At 48.1% G+C, this 15,850-nt stretch overlaps 1 protein-coding gene and 2 non-coding genes across 3 annotated transcripts in view; 2 read left to right on the top strand and 1 right to left on the bottom strand.

Annotated features, from left to right (window-relative positions):
* Window positions 1-3,704: 3,704 nt before the first annotated feature.
* Window positions 3,705-3,775, top strand: LOC126030558 (small nucleolar RNA SNORD104). The gene has a single exon (XR_007503138.1). It is a non-coding gene; the product is annotated as a small nucleolar RNA SNORD104 (small nucleolar RNA).
* Window positions 3,776-3,972: 197 nt separating this feature from the next.
* LOC126033028 (small nucleolar RNA SNORA76) lies at window positions 3,973-4,106 on the top strand. The gene has a single exon (XR_007504190.1). It is a non-coding gene; the product is annotated as a small nucleolar RNA SNORA76 (small nucleolar RNA).
* Window positions 4,107-4,925: 819 nt separating this feature from the next.
* TEX2 (testis expressed 2) overlaps window positions 4,926-15,850 on the bottom strand; it is a 138,927-nt gene continuing 128,002 nt past the window's right edge. The window contains 6 exon segments of the mRNA XM_049781646.1: window positions 4,926-6,099; window positions 6,102-6,135; window positions 7,183-7,250; window positions 7,253-7,295; window positions 11,076-11,289; window positions 13,564-13,689. Coding sequence (XP_049637603.1) covers window positions 6,023-6,099; window positions 6,102-6,135; window positions 7,183-7,250; window positions 7,253-7,295; window positions 11,076-11,289; window positions 13,564-13,689 — 562 coding nt within the window. The 3' untranslated portion in view covers window positions 4,926-6,022.

The raw sequence follows: 15,850 nt of genomic DNA on the forward strand, positions 1-15,850 counted from the left end.
GTTAGTCAGGAGACAGGTACAGAATAATCTCTCACATAAGTGAGTTATAAAGCATAATAATGTAATAACAAATGGTTAATAGAATCTGAAGTAAGTTCTACAGAACCGAGTTTACCATGGTAAGGAGACGGCAAGATTTGAGGAGGAGTTTTGGGGGCTGTGGGAGGAGACCCTGAGACACTGATGAATACAAGTGGTGGAGGATGAGGGGTTGGAACATAGCCTAAAACCTTATTAGCAGTATTGTGCATTATGGTGACTAAAATTTTTCAAAAGATTAAATAAAACTTAAGAAAAGTTTTGGAAAGAACCACCTCCAAGAGGATGTATCTAGAACAGCAACTAAGAGTATAAGCTTTAGGGCTGGAGAGATAGCATGGAGGTAAGGCGTTTCCCTTTCATGCAGGTCATCGGTTCGAATCCCGGTATCCCATATGGTGCCCCGGGCCTGCCAGGAGCACAGAGCCAGGAGTAATGCCTGAGCAATGCCGAGTGTGACCCCCCCCCCAAAAAAAAAAAAAACAAAAAACAAAAAAAAAAAAAAGAAGAGTATAAGCTTTGAAACCAAACTACAATGAGTTAAAATTCCAGCTCTGCTTGGCTACTGGCTGTATCAATGTAAACAAATTAATCTCTCAAAGCCTTGGCACTCTGATAGACTGAGAATTTAAGCTTACAAAGTAAGGCACTTACTTGCCTTGCATGCAGATTATCTGGGTTCAATCCATGGCATTCCATATGGTATCCTGAGCATTGCCAGGAGAAATTCCTGAGCACAAACCAGGATTAACTCCTTAGCACTGCTGAGATTACTCAGCAGTGTAACCCCTCCCCATAAAAAAAAAAAGGGCAAAATAAGGGGAAAAAAAAACATTACCTCCAACATAGAGACACAAAACTATATTCCCTTTCATATATTCATTTACCAGGAAATCCAATCTAACACATGCAAATGTCCTTTTCTCCTGCTGTGGGATCTCTGTAACTGGGAGCTCGAGTCATTCTCAGTATGAAATAAAGAAGGGCGACTATATGCAGTGCCAAGATCTAATCCAAGTCAGAGTGTCCAAGGCAAGTGCCTTATTGCTGTATTATCTCACTCACACCCGCATCCCAAATCCATTTTTGAAAAAACTCAGCACTGCTAGCAGTGTCTCCTACCCCTCTCACAGTGCTGTCTGGGAATGCATGTGGTACCCTGAACCCTGTCAGGGGTTATCTCTGAGCACAGAACTAGGAGTAAGTCTAAGCATTGTCATTTGTGGGCCCAAACCATGACACCCCTCTCTTTTCTGACACAAATAGTAGTACTAGGAAAATAATACAGTGTTTAAGGCATTTGTCTTGAATGCAGTCAACTGAGGTTTAATCCCCCACAAGTTGATCCTTGGTGCAAAGTCAGAAGTAAGCCCTGAGCATCAGTGGGTGTAGCTGAAAAACAAATCAAGCAAAGAATAGACATGGGAATTGAGGATATAGTACAGGTGTTAAGTGTTTGCCTTGCACTCAGCTATTCCTGGTTTGATCACAAAACTACATGCGGTCCCCCAACAACACCAGGAGTGATCCCTGAACACAGAACCAGGAATAAGCTTTGAGCACTGCCAGGTTCGGCCAACCTCTCCTCTTGTCTCTAAAGACAAGGAAACTAAAAATCGATAGTAAATATAAAGCCAAAATAGTAAAGGGAGGGCCAAAGTGATAGTACAGTGGGTACAACATTTGCTTTGCATGTGGCCGACCAGAGTTTGATCCCCAGCAACCCCATATGGTCCCCTATGCCTGCCAGGAGCGGATTTTTGAGCAAAGAGCCAGGAGTAATCCCTGAGTGCTGCCGATGTGGCCCCAAAACAAAACAAAAAACAGTGAAGGAAACCTCTACTCCTCCCAAATGACCAATTTCAGAGATGTCAGCAAGGTCCCTGAGAAATCTAATCCTACTTTAGAGGGTGCTGGGGTAGGAAGCAGAGAGTAAAGAGAATGGGTCCTACCCACATATTCTTAATGGAACTAATCCCTCAGGAATGATTAGAAGACTGATTCTCCTAGAGAAAGCAGACGCTCAACCTCAGAAAGTTTTGCTTATCAGTTCCAGAGACAAACAAAAAGGGACCTAGGTCAGGCTAGTCTTATTTAAAATGGCTGGACTGACCTTTGTCTGGCTGAACTGGTTGTGTTTGCTTGGGACATTTCAAAGCTAGTCTCAGAGTGACCTCTGAGCATGGAGCTATAAGTAGCCCTCCTCCCCCAGTATCACCAGGTGTGACCCCCAACCTTTCACCCATGATTAAAATATCAGTCACAGGCCGAGAGATAGCACAGCTGTAGGGCATTTGCCTTGCATTCGGCGGACCTGGACAGACTCGGGTTTGATTCCCGGCATCCCATAGGGTCCCCTGAACCTGCCAGGAGCGAGCACAGAGCCAGGAGTAACTCCTGAGCGCTGCCGTTTGTGGCCCCAAAACAAAACTAAAACAAAAAAGATCAGTCATAATGAGCTGAATAGCATAACTGAAAACAAAAAAACAATATTGGACGTATGGAAAATGAAACAATCTTTACTTGTAAAATTTCACACAGTAAAATTACAACTTTGGAGATACAGCTCTATAAACTTTGACACATACATGCAACTGTGGAATCGCCATAATCATGAAACAGATGCATTCTGTTACTCTCACGTGGCCTCATTCTGCTATAGGCTTGTCTTTTCTAGGATGTCATATAAAGGGTTCATAGCACCTTTGCATCTCTCATTTATTCATGCACATCTGGATGCATGTTATGTATGAAGATATGTATATATAGCATGTTTTCGGGTCCACATCTGGTGGTGCTCAGGTCTGACTTCCAATTTAGGAGCTATGTTTAGGGATTATTTCTGGTGAATAACCTCCCTAAGGAACCAACTACAGGGAGTGTCAGGGATCGAACTCAAATCTGTCACTAGCAAGGCCGGCATCCTCAGGCTGTACTATCACTCAGATCAGTTTAAACACTTATTAAAATACTGCAATCTAGAGTTCACTTCCAATGGCAACTGACAATATCCATTAATACTTTGATAACTTTGGTGGAATATGCCTATTTTTCAGAAACTGAGAGTTTCACTCAGAGAAGTGAACCAGGTCATGGAGCAAATCTGTCACGAAGTTGCCATTTGTTTTCTCACCTGTCTACTTTCAAACACAAGATTCTCTAAAGGAGCTATTTTGAACGCGACTAAATTTTGTTTACCTTCGCCTCTTCAGGGCCTAGCCTCGTTTCTGGCACAGGATATCTCAAAGAACCTTCCTGCCGTTTTAAAGCCCTCCCAGCTTTGCCCAAAGCAGAACTGATTACCAAGGGGCGATAGCACAAGAGAAATTGACAAGAATTTACGATCCCACGTGACTCCTATTCTTTCCTGGACGCATCTCTATGGTCGTTATGCGACCACTCTATACTTTGGAGGACTCGCCGAAACAAGGCCTGTCAAGTCAGTTTCCGTGCACGTGTCCAGAACTCTACTCGCTATTGGCCAGGAGTGGCAAAGCCCGCCCTTCTACTTCCGGTCTGTTCTTTTAAATAAAAGGCGAGCGGCCTGTTCGTTCTTTCTGCGGCCTTAGGGTCCGGAGGTGAGTTTGTTCTGTAGTCGTTGGGTAGCCCATCATGGGGGGGGGGGGGGGGGGCTGGGGACCCTTGGGGGAGAGGGTGGGCGGCCTGCGGTGATGACATTCCCAATCAAAGCACGTGTTAGACTGCTGATGCTGGTGATGCGAACAGAAATCTGAGCCGGGCCGCGACAGCCGCTGCGGCCTGGAGGAGCGAGTCCTCGAACCCCCAGCCATTCACCTCCCTTTCTTTCGGTTTTGCTTTGCAGATCCCGGCTCGCCGAGGACATCGGCTTATCCTCCCCTGAAGATTCCCCCACACCCCAGTAAAATAAAATGCTTTGATGTGACTTTGGTGTCCTGTTTTTTGTGTCGTCCCGCGCTGCCTTTGAGCCCCCGGGACGCCTGTGCGTGGCCCCGGGGGTCAGGCTGCAGCGCCAGAGCATTGGCTCGCGCATAACTGGGGCCGCCAGCCCCCCTCGCCGGCGGCCCTTTTAACCGCGAGCGACACCCCCAGCCGGCATTGCTGGGGGCCAAGTGTGCCCAGGGTTGGGGCCTCCATCCCAAGATGGGGGTGACCCCCATGCCCAGCATAGGTGCGCGGGTCCTTTCTTTGCTCGGGGTCATCCCGTGGGAATAGGTGTGAATCTGGTGGGGCTGCAAGCATGTGCCCCTGAGGCCTTGCAGCGTTTTGTTTCAGCTCTAGAGTAGCAGGGTTAACCTGGGGAATTGTGTTACATTTGCTGGTCCAATGCAGGAGCTAGGTCCTCAGATTACTGCAGTTGGAAGGTCTGACCTTAGATGTGGACTTTTTAAATGTGGTTTTTAAATGCCAAAGCAAGGAGCAGCAGTTTAAAACTGCTTGGACCTTAAAGTATAAACTGCAGTTTATATCCTCAGGCTGGTTAGGGGAATTCCAAATATTTGCCCTTAAGGAATTGATGACTGCTCCGGCTCTTAGCACAGGTCACCTGTTGAGTTGGGTCTCTTCTAGACTTAAACCAACGGGCAGGCGATTATCCACCCTCAGATCTTTTTTTGGTTTTGGGGCCACACCCTGCGTGTGTCTCAGGGGTTACTCCTGGCTGTCTGCTCAGAAATAGCACCCTGGCAGGCACGGGGGACCATATGGGACACCGGGATCCGAACCAACCACCTTTGGTCCTGGATCGGCTGCTTGCAAGGCAAATGCCGCTCTGCTATCTCTCCGGGCCCCCACCCTCACATCTTAAAGGGTAGTGTGTACTGTACCTAGGCCCAAGCCCTCGACTACTTAATTCACGGGTTAGTGACCAGAATACTACCCAATGAGAAAGGAGCTCGCCCACTGAATGGCCTGGTGAAGTCATGTTTTAATGATAACAATGAAGGGAGGGTTCAAATATATTTTTTTCAATATATTAATTTCTTTAAAGTCATTCAGGCAAGGTGCTGTTTAAAAAAACATCACTATTAGCTTTGTCCACAGATGTGAATTACCAAGAGCCAAGGTAATTTTGATGTTGAATGCAGTTCAGTGGATCTTTTCAATGCAGAACAAAACAACTGGAGCCCCCAAAACTTGTAAACTACGTTATGACACAAACATACAAAAGAAACTTGGCAACATGAAAGGTCACACATTGTGTGGGGATATATGTAGTGTTTGAAGTCGAGCAAAATTGGGTCTTACTTTCCCCTTTTGGCCATCAGGAAAGGAAACTGCCCACAGGATTATCCAGACTATGAAGGGGTACTACATAGCTTCTGGGATAATGCCTCTTGACATTTCCTCAAATGAATGCTCTGGGAAAAAACGTTTGGAATTAGCAACCAGGATTGTACCTCATTGGTAAAAGGCTTGTTGGAATGGTTTGATCTCATGGCTTTGCCCTCAATGTTGGTGGCTAGGCCCACTGTCTCACCCGAGTTTGTGTGTTCTATGGCTACTTGCTCCCAAAATGCACACTTGAATATGAAAAAGTTGCTATGTGGATCTCACTGATGGTTTTACAACATTCCACTCCCTACCTACCCCCTACCCCTGCTCTGCCACATTGCTACTCCTAGGAGAGAATGGTGGCACCCCCAAACTAGGAGTGAAAAGTACCATTTGTGCATTTGCTGCCAGAGGAGAGGAAGAATGAAGTCCTTGGAAGCCTCTAGTACAGTTTTGCTCTTCATGTGCTTTAGTGCTGCTGCCAAGTGAGTGGTTTGTGACTTCTGGACCCTCCAAGACGTGCTCCCAAAGTCTTAGTGGAGTCAAAGCTTTGCAACAGGCAGTGCAGCCAATGGGTGCAGGGTGACACCTCAGTGGGATGGGCACCAGCGGGCAGAGGGCAGAAGCTGTGGCACGGGAGAGGCCAGTGCTACTGCAGATGGCTGCCATGAACCCCACAGTTGAACTAGACCTCAATACTGGACTGCCAGCTCCTTGCCCCTTACAGCTGTCAGTCCGCCTCTGCAGGCGGGTCTTTGAGAAGGCAGGAAGCAGAGCGAGGGTCCATGGCTGAGTGCATCCAGGAGCATAAACATCGTCCATGTTTGGCATGACAAAGACTTTCTGTGAGAAGAGAAAAACCACATGGAAGAATGTTTGGTCACGAAGCAATAAGACAACAGACATGTCACCACATTCCCACATACTCTAAGCAAGTTCTAAACCATTTATATTCTAAGTTAGTAGAGTCATCAGTGTAAGAATACAGGAATTCAGTAAGTTCGCTTAAGGCAGAAACAGCGTTTGAGTTCATTGGACATGATCAAAAATGACTCTAATTACTATTCAATGTTAATAGAATTGTCTTAAATGCTCTGAGTATTTTGAAGTGACTGCCGCAGAACATATTCCAAAGAAATTTGTCCATCTAAATCCCAGTATTATTAGAATAAGTGTTCCCCACTTCCACCCAACCTCAGATGCTTTGCCTAAGAAAAACTTCAACATCAGTGAACTGTGATTAAGCAGTCCACCCTTGCAGCCTTCTCCCCCAAAACCATCAACAGTGGTCTCAGAGAGTACAGAGGGCAGGAGGCTCGCCTTGCAAGCAGCTGCCTGGGTTTGATCCCAGAGGCCATACGTGGTCCTATGAGTCCCTTCTAGGGTGCTGGCCAGCACTGCTGGGTGTGGCCCCAAACACGAAGTATACAGAAAGACATGTTGAGGGATCTGATTACCTACTGCCCACCCCACCACCCAAAACACACAAAATGATAAAAGCAAAACCCTAGGAAAGCAGTTGGTTTTCAACTTCTCAGAGGGGAAGCAGCAAGAGGTTGGGAAAACAGCTTAAAGAAGGCCAGGTTTGATTCCCAGAAGCACACCTTGAGCACTGCTGGAGTGACCCTCTACAAACAATAGGAAAGAAGTCTCTGAGCTTCTGGTGGTGGGATGCAGAATGACTTAATAGGGGGCTGGAGCACTAGCATAAAGCTAGGGCGCCTGTTCTGCATGCTGCCTACCTGCTTCAATCCTGGTACTCCATATGGCCCCTTTCTAAGCTCTACCAGAAGGGACCCTTCAGCACAGAGGCAGGACTCAGCCCTTTGCGTTGCAGACACGACACACACCCACCGAACCCCCAGATGGCAGTGTAGGCATACCTGGAACTCTTTGCTCCAGTTTCTTTTCTATCCAGTCTGTCACATGAACTAAAGTCACTTCTCTCTCTCCAAGTTTGGCCGAGCTTTCAGCTCTACATATGGTGGCTTCCGAAACCGTACCTTTTCGAAGGACACAAACACATTTAGAGACAAAAAGAAGCAAGTGGACACTTATCAATAACAAACATTCCTTAATGACACAGACAGTGGCTTTATTGCTACTTAAATGTCCCCTGAGCTCGAAATTCCCTTGGAAAAGAGTCTCACACTGTAATAATTATTTGGGCAATTGCTGCGACCCTGGAAACCAGTGCAGGCCTGTAATGACTAGATAGTTTCCTCCTTTTTGTTTCTCCTTTCCTGTGCCCCTTTCCCTTGGCTGTTGTGAGGATTAGGGTCGCACACACTTGCAGGTGCCGCCTGTGCACTTTAGGCTGCACCCTGGGAGTGCACTCAGCATGCAGGATGATGCCGGGGTTTGCTAGGGCAGCTCCCTGTGAGGTGAAAACAGACCCAACAGTACTGAGTTAGGATTGGCCACTGGGAAGATCCATCACCTGGGCATTTCTTCTTCATTTTGCTGTATACAGCAGTGTAGGGTACATCATAAGACCCAATATACAAGTGCAAAGGCAAAGAGGGAAATTTGGACACTGCCTGTTCTGTCTCAGCCCAGGACAGGCCATGAGAAAGGTGCAGGCCAGGGGCCGGAGAGATAGCATGGAGGTAAGGCATTTGCCTTGCATGCAGAAGATGGTGTTTGAATCCCATATGGTCTCCCGAGCCCACCAGGAGCGATTTCTGAGCATAGAGCCAGGAGTAACCCCTGAGTGCTGCTGGGTGTGACCCAAAAACCAAAACAAACAAACAAAAATGTGCAACCCTTTCTGTTCTCAGTGTACCAGAATGAAGACCTGTCCTCCAAGCTGCTATCAGTTCTGCATTCCACACTTACCTTCTTCCTAGGGCAATCAACCAGCCTGAGAACTGCCAGACAGGCAGCCTCCTTGCTCTCTAGCCACCCACAAATTTCAGTACAGAGTGAACCAGATTTATAAAATACAATGAAAATGTCAGGGCTTACAGAGGGGCAGTGGCCGAAAGCTGCTTACTTAGCTAGAGTGAAACTTTGAGCCAAGGTGACCCCAGCCAGCCAGGTGTCCTCCAGAGAGAGAAATTGCTGGAAGGTTTTGAAATACATGGAGGATCGATGCCTACCTTTGTGGATAGGTAACCAAGAGCAGCATTTGAGGTGCTACTAGTAAAATTCTAGATAAAACTCTAATGGGGGGGGGGTAGGTAGAGAGATAGCACAGCGGTGTTTGCCTTGAAAGCAGCTGACCCAGGATCTAAGGTGGTTGGTTCGAATCTCAGGGTCCCATATGGTCCCCCGTGCCTGCCAGGAGCTATTTCTGAGCAGATAGCCAGGAGTAGCCCCTGAGCACTGCCGGGTGTGGCCCCAAAACAAAACAAACAAACAAAAAACCTCTAATTGTGGCCGGATAGATAGCATGGAGGTAGGACATTTGCCTTGCATGCAGAAGGACAATGGTTCAAATTCCGGCATCCCATATGGTCCCCCGAGCCTGCCAGGAGTGATTTCTGAGCGCTGCCAGGTGTGACCCAAAAACTAAAAAAAAAAAAAAAAAAAAAAACTGAAAAAACAAACAAAACAACAACAACAACAAAAAACCCTCTGCTAATTTTACCTTCTATTGAGCTCTGGCAGGAATAGTTGACTGATCTTAAAACTTGAAGAGGAAGAATTTTATCAACTCGTTTTTTGTTTTTGTTTTTGTTTTTGTGGTTTTTGGGTCACACCCGGCAGTGCTCAGGGGTTATTCCTGGCTCCAGGCTCAGAAATTGCTCCTGGCAGGCACGGGGGACCATATGGGGCGCCGGGATTTGAACTGATGACCTCCTGCATGAAGGGCAAACGCCTTACCTCCATGCTATCTCTCCGGCCCTCAACTCGTTTTTTGTTTGGTTTTGAAGAGGCCACACTGGCAATGTTCAGGGAACTCCTGATTTCTGAGTCTGCACTCAGGAAACATTCCTGGCAGGCTCAGGGGACCATATGGGATGCTGGGGATCAAATCCAGGCTGGCTGGGTGCAAGGTAAAACGCTCTCCGTGCTGAGCCCCAAAATTGTATGAACTCTTTTATTTATTTAATTTTTTTTGCTTTATTTGTTCTTTTATTCTCCCTTGTATGAAGTCTTGTGGGTTTTTTTTTTTTTTTTTGTTTTTGGGCCACACCCTGTGACGCTCAGGGGTTACTCCTGGCTATGCGCTCAGAAGTTGCTCCTGGCTTCTTGGGGGACCATATGGGGCACCGGGGGATCGAACCGCGGTCCGTCCTAGGTTAGCGCAGGCAAGGCAGGCACCTTACCTCCAGCGCCACCGCCCGGCCCCGGGTTTTTTTTTTGGGGGGGGGGGGGAGTCACACCCGGCAGTACTCAGGGGTTATTCCTGGCTCCATACTCAGAAATTGCTCCTGGCAGGCACTGGGGACCATACGGGATGCCAGGATTTGAACCAATGACCTTCTGCATGAAAGGCAAATGCCTTACCTCCATGCTATCTCTCCGGCCTCCTTGAATGAACTCTTGATGAAAAAAGTAATTAGGTAAGAAGTCCAAGACAAGGTATTAAGTGGTAGCTTGGGGGTAAGAAGATTATAGACATTACTTTTATTTTTTTCCAGTTTCACTTTTTTTTAATCAAGAATATTACTTTTGTAAAGTAATATTTTTGTAAAGTGAAAATCTAAAGAGATAGTTATTACCAGGGAAGTACACAATCACCATCAAATAAATGATAATCAGACTCTTCTAATAATCTCTGCAAGCCTCATGGATTCAGGCTGTGAAAGAACTATGCTGTCTCCTGTGTGTCATTGGTAGCACAATGGGGTTTGATGCAGTCTTTGTACCCACCAAAGTACATTCCTGACCTGGGTATCATTTTATTTATTTATTTATTTATTTTTTAAACTTTATTTATATTGATTGATTGGCTTTTGGGCCACACCCAGCGGTGCTCGGGGGCTACTCCTGGCTCTGCACTCAGAAATCGCCCCTGGTAGGCTGGGGGACCATGTGGTATGCCAGGAATCGAACCAGGAATGAAACCTGGTCCCTCCCAGGACAGCCATATGCAAGGCAAAGGCCCTATCAATGTGCTATCTCTCTGGCCCCTAGGCATCATTTGAAGACTGAGGTTCACAGACAGCAATTTTCTTTTGCTGTTAGACCCAGAACGAATAATTTAGGTCAGTGGTTCCCAACCTTGGATTGGACCCTCAAGTCCCAAATTTCAGCGGTGAGGCTGAGCATCCTTTTACTTTGATGCTATGGACTCACTGTGGGGTACAGTTGCTTCCTTGGGTTGGGCAAAGCAAGAAATGTCAAAGCAGCTGCTCTGGCTGGAATGGGCTGCTTTAGAGGAAGATCAAGAACAGCTCCTGCCTGAAACTTCTACCTTCTCAATGTCCATTTTATTTGTTTTGTTTTGAGGCCACACCTGGTGATGCTCAGGGGTTACTCCTGGCTATCTGGTGATGCTCAGGGGTTACTCCTGGCTATGCGCTCAGAAATTGCTCCTGGCTTGGGGCACCATCTGGGACGACTAGGTTAGCAAGGCAAATGCCCTACCGCTTGCGCCACCGCTCTGGCCCCCCAATGTCCATTTGACCAGAGCCTTTCCTAGTGTGAGAAGATGAATCTTGAATGTGAACAAATCACAGGAGAACTGACTTTACCACTAAAGTAAGGTTCTCTGAAAAGTATTTGTGGAAAACACTTCTGCCCCACAGAAGGGACTTGCCCCTAATCCCAGTAGTATAGACAGGCGGAAGCCTTTGGGATCCCCAAGGGGAACGGCTGGGAGAGAGCCCTACGCACCAGATCCGGTCGGTTGGGGGAGGTGGAATGTTGACTGCCAGGGTTCCCCGACATTCCTGTACTTCCACGGTTAGCAGCAAGGGCGTGTTGGACACTTCTTCGATCTTCTTTTTAATGAACTCCGTCTCTGTAGCTTTTTGGAAATATTTCGATTTGGTAATTTTATCGACAAACCTCATAATCTTGCTTGTTCGATGGCCTCCCACATACCTTTAAGTGAGGGACATAAACAGGAATCAGTAAACACAGGCCCTTCAGAACTGGAATCTCCGTCCACTTTACTCTTTTAGTCTGGAGCTTTTCACTCACGGGTACCAGTGTTCTCAGGATGGGGCATAGCAGGCTTTTCCCTGCAGTGAACACCATACACTGTGATACACTAAACCCCCATATACTGCTGACCAGCGCTGGCCATCATAACCCCGATGGAGGTGTTAAATCAGACAAAGCTGTAGTCTGGATAAGGGTCCAACGTTTTCAGGCCATATCCTCTAACCCCACTTCATACTAGCTGGCCATCAGATTCTGAATACAAATGCAGGTTCTGTGAGAGTGAGTCCTCCTCTCTACCACAAAACGGGGACTCATGCTGTACCCCAAGACAGGAGTACAGTGACTGATGCCTGCCCTTTAGTTCTGTCACAGTGACTCTGAGCTTTGTAAAGGGCTGAGAAATGCTAAGGGAAAATGCTACTCAAGCTGATGTGTGTTCCAACAGGCCAGCATCGTAGGCATCTGCTTTGTACTTGCTTTGTAAAATTCTCCACAGTTTCAGAGTGGTGTCTGTGTGTGCAGAGAAAAGCAATTCTTAAGGTTAAAACTCTCCCCTCCTTGTGGTACTGGAGATTGAACTGGGTCAGTCAGGTATAAGGCAAGCATTGTATCCCCTGTACTATCTTTCCAGTTCAGCAGACATATTTTAAATCACTAGCATTAAGCTTAGTTTGGGGGCCATGCCCAGTGGTGTCAGGGGTTATTCCTGGTTCTGCACTCAGAAATAACTCCTGGATGGGTGGGAGGGGGAGAAAGATAAAAAGAAAAGAAAAAATGAAAAGAAATCACTCGTGGCAGGCTCAGGGGACCATATGGGATGCCGGGTATCAATCCAGGGTCCGTCCAAGGTCGGCCGCATGCAAGACAAACACCTTACTGCTATGCTATCACTCTAGCCTATTTATTTTTTATATTGAGGGAGTTTTGGGCCACACTTGGTGATACTCAGGAGTTATCCCTGGCTTTGCACTCAGGAATGCTGGAATGCTGGGGATAGAACCAGGGTCAGCTGCATGCAAGGCAACTGTCCTACCCACAGTACTATCTATCACTGTCCCCTCTCTCTATACAAACTTTAGTACCAAGTCCTCAAATGTCAGGATTCTCTTTTCATCTTCAGTAGACTTTCAAAAGTGAGCTGGTTCAAAAATGGCTTCTGAATCATATAATTTGAGGTTCTTTAAACTTTTTTTTTTTTTTTTTTGGTTTTTGGGTAATACCCAGCAGCACTCAGGGGTGCTGAGTCCTGAGTCCTGGCTCTACACTCAGAAATCGCTCCTGGCAGGCTCGAAGGACCATATGGGATGCCAGGATTTGAACCACTGTCCTTCTGCATTCAAGGCAAATGCCTTACTTCCATGCTATTTCTCCGGCCCCATGGTTCTTTAAACTTACTTTCAGTAACTATAAGGTCCTTATGGAGAGGCTGCCATAATTGAGTATCCTACTGTTTATGCGAGAGACAAAAGGGGCCTTCACACGTAATCTGCGATCAGCATTTCAAAATGCACTCCCCAAGTCTCCTGAAAGTTTCGATTAGTTTTTAAACTGACCCCCTCTTCCCCTGAATCACTATTGTGAAGAAGGGCTACACATTGGTGTGTGGAGCCTACAATACGTGATGATGACACCAAGATGTGCACCCCTGTAGGCGTGGTTCGTGCCAGTCCATGTGGAACACTAGCCTCTGACCCTGTGACCATGCAGGCCAGCCAGATGGGAGCTCTAAACTCTGGTGCTAATTCGGGTTGAGGGGGACTCAGCCCAATAAACAAATGAGAGTCCAGAGTGCTACAGAGAGCACTGTAGGTGGGGTGCTTGCCTTGCACAAGGCCATCCTGGGTTCAATCCTTGGTATCCCATATAGTCCCCTGAACTTGCCAAGACTGATTCCTAAGCTTAGAGTCAGCAATAATCTAAGCGACGCTGGGCTGTAAGCCCCCCAAACAACAAAAACAAAAACAATTGAGAGGACTGGAGGGCAGCAATGTCCTCTTCTGAGCACCAGAGGGCGCTGTCGCACTACCTACTATGGGATCCAGCTCTGCAGGTCTGGTTGAGCAAAACCATTTGAACCTTGACCCTCAGGTCTTTGCCTTTGGGGTTTGGAGCCTGGGTTATTAACACAAAAGTGACTCACTCAACGTGAAAAGATCTTGGGGGCAGGGGAAAAGCACACTCCTGAGGCCCCTGAAAGCTCCATCCACTTACCCTTCAGTTCCCGGGAGAAGTGGTTTATCGCCAGTGCTGGGCTCTGGGGCATCATCTTCATCAGAGGAGCCAGCACTGGAGGACTCCTCGTCGCTGTCGGCCAGACAGTAGGCCCTGGGCCTGCAACTGAAAGAAAAGAGTCAGCCCCAGGCTCTGTTCCGAACCCCATGCCATGCCACTGCTGGCCGGCCCCATTCTCCCTGTCCCCTGCACCACCTCTCCCTGTCCCCTGCACCACCCCAAGGCCCGATTCAAGAGTCCTGGGACCAACCTGCTCCCCTAAGTCCCAAGGGGAGAGGTCTGGAAGAGGCCCTTCTGTACATGCATCACAAACGGGCAGTGAAGGAAGGCAGGACAGCGACTGTGAGTGGTGCAACAGCTGAGTGGAGGGTGAATGGCAGGGTGATGATGGGGAGGTGATGAGGACATGGGCCACAGGGCGCCCCACACAGAGGTTGGGGACAGGGACGCTCAGACATGACCCGTACGTTCAACTGCTCATGCTTCCTTAACTCTCGCCAAGTGACTCAAAAAGCCCTTTCCTGTGCTGTCATGGCCCGCAGCCCACTCCTGTTCCTGCTCCTGAGGGTCAGAGAATCAACCCACTAGGGGCAAAGGTCAAGGGCCTCTCAGGAGCAAGTGAACTGAGAGATCAGCTGAGAGAAGCTGATCTCTGAGGTGACTAGAAATGCCAGCCATCCTGTCAGGTCCCCTGCAAAATTCACCCTACAACAGATGCCCCTGTGGCTTGGTTGTGGCCTTACAAAGGCGCAGGGACCGGAGGTGAACGAGGAGGCAACCCACTGTCCTCTTGACTGTAGCAGGAACAAAGACTGTCCTGCCAACTAGGGAGGAGACCTGGGGCCAACAGTCACTTTCCCTGAGCAAACCGGAACAATCCTCTCTGGCCAAGGACACCCAAGGGCCCCAGTAAAGTCCAGCCCGGGAGGGCAGAGCCAGTCTCCGCCCCTGAAACAGGAGTAGCAGTAAGAGGACCCAGAGGAAGCCTGGGGCCTACTCCAAGCTGGCTGTCAGATGCTTCCCCCGGCAGGCCTGAGTGCAGCCTTCGAGGGGGCCCCCTCTGGCCCAGGGACGGCTCCTAGCCTACTTTGCTCCTCCACCTGTAGAAACGCACACAGGAAGCTCCTGCAGAGCTTCCCCTCCGGCCAAGGCATCCTCAGAAAACCTCAACTGGGTCCTTTCCCTTGCAGTGAACCTGGGGCTCTTCTCAGTGCTCAGGGGTAGTTTCTGACAGAGCTTGGGGTTGAACGTATGCACCGGGCAGGGCTGGGGATCGAACTCTTGCTCCGACTTGCCAAGCCTACGCTCTAGCCTTGAGTCAGCTCCCAGACCTTTTAACTGGAGATGAAAAAAGCCAGGGGTGGAAATAAATGCCCAAACCACCCCTCAGATCCTGCCTTACTCTCCCTCTCCCCCAGGACTTCCTAGCACTCAGGCCTGTGCTGCAGGGAAGGGGCCTGTTCTCACAGCACAGAGGCTGCTCTGCACCCAAGTGAGACCCGCTGAGCCGCTAGCTCTTGTTGAGCTCTGCACCCCACCACTCTGTGGCATCTGGTCGCCTCCGAGCTGAGCAGAAGACGCCCACGGCTCAACATTGGGGTGAAAGTTGGGGTTCCTGAATAGTCTGTGCCGCCGGAGGCACTCCTGACTCTGTGGTTTACAGTTAATTATTCTGATAATGCTGCCGTTAAAGCAGTCAGATGACAAGTGATTCTGCCATTCAACCAACGGCGCCTCTTATTCTTGGCATGAGTGGCTGTTTTAATCAGCCCCGGTGCACTGACTAAATGTGTGGCCAAATATCTGGTGGATATTCAGCTTATTATTGTTATTATTTTATATTCAGTGGTTTGTTAGTTTTTTGGGGGTGTGTGTCACTCCTAGCTCTGTACTTAGGTGTGACTTGCAGTGGCAGGGGGATGGAGGTGGGAGAGGTATGAACTTGGACTTCGTTACATGCAAAATAATATTAGCTCAAGACCTCTGAGCCGTCTCCCCAGCCCAGCATTCAGTTTCAAAACTGAATGTGAACCTTATGATCTCAGTGTCTGATCTCAGCAAGACATACTACACACTCACATACAGGATGTGCAAGAGCACACACGCGCACGCGTGCGCACACACACACACACATGCAAACCTGGTTTTTAAACACACACCTTAGAATTCTGACAAATGTGCTAGTTTTTTCAAGAGCAACCTACAAAGGTCTACTCCAGTTGCTGCCTCTGTCAAAATTTTCTGGAAATGTGTCTCACATCTGACA

Source organism: Suncus etruscus, chromosome 1 (assembly GCF_024139225.1).
Source record: "Suncus etruscus isolate mSunEtr1 chromosome 1, mSunEtr1.pri.cur, whole genome shotgun sequence".
In the NCBI taxonomy this organism is placed as follows: Eukaryota; Metazoa; Chordata; class Mammalia; order Eulipotyphla; family Soricidae; genus Suncus; species Suncus etruscus.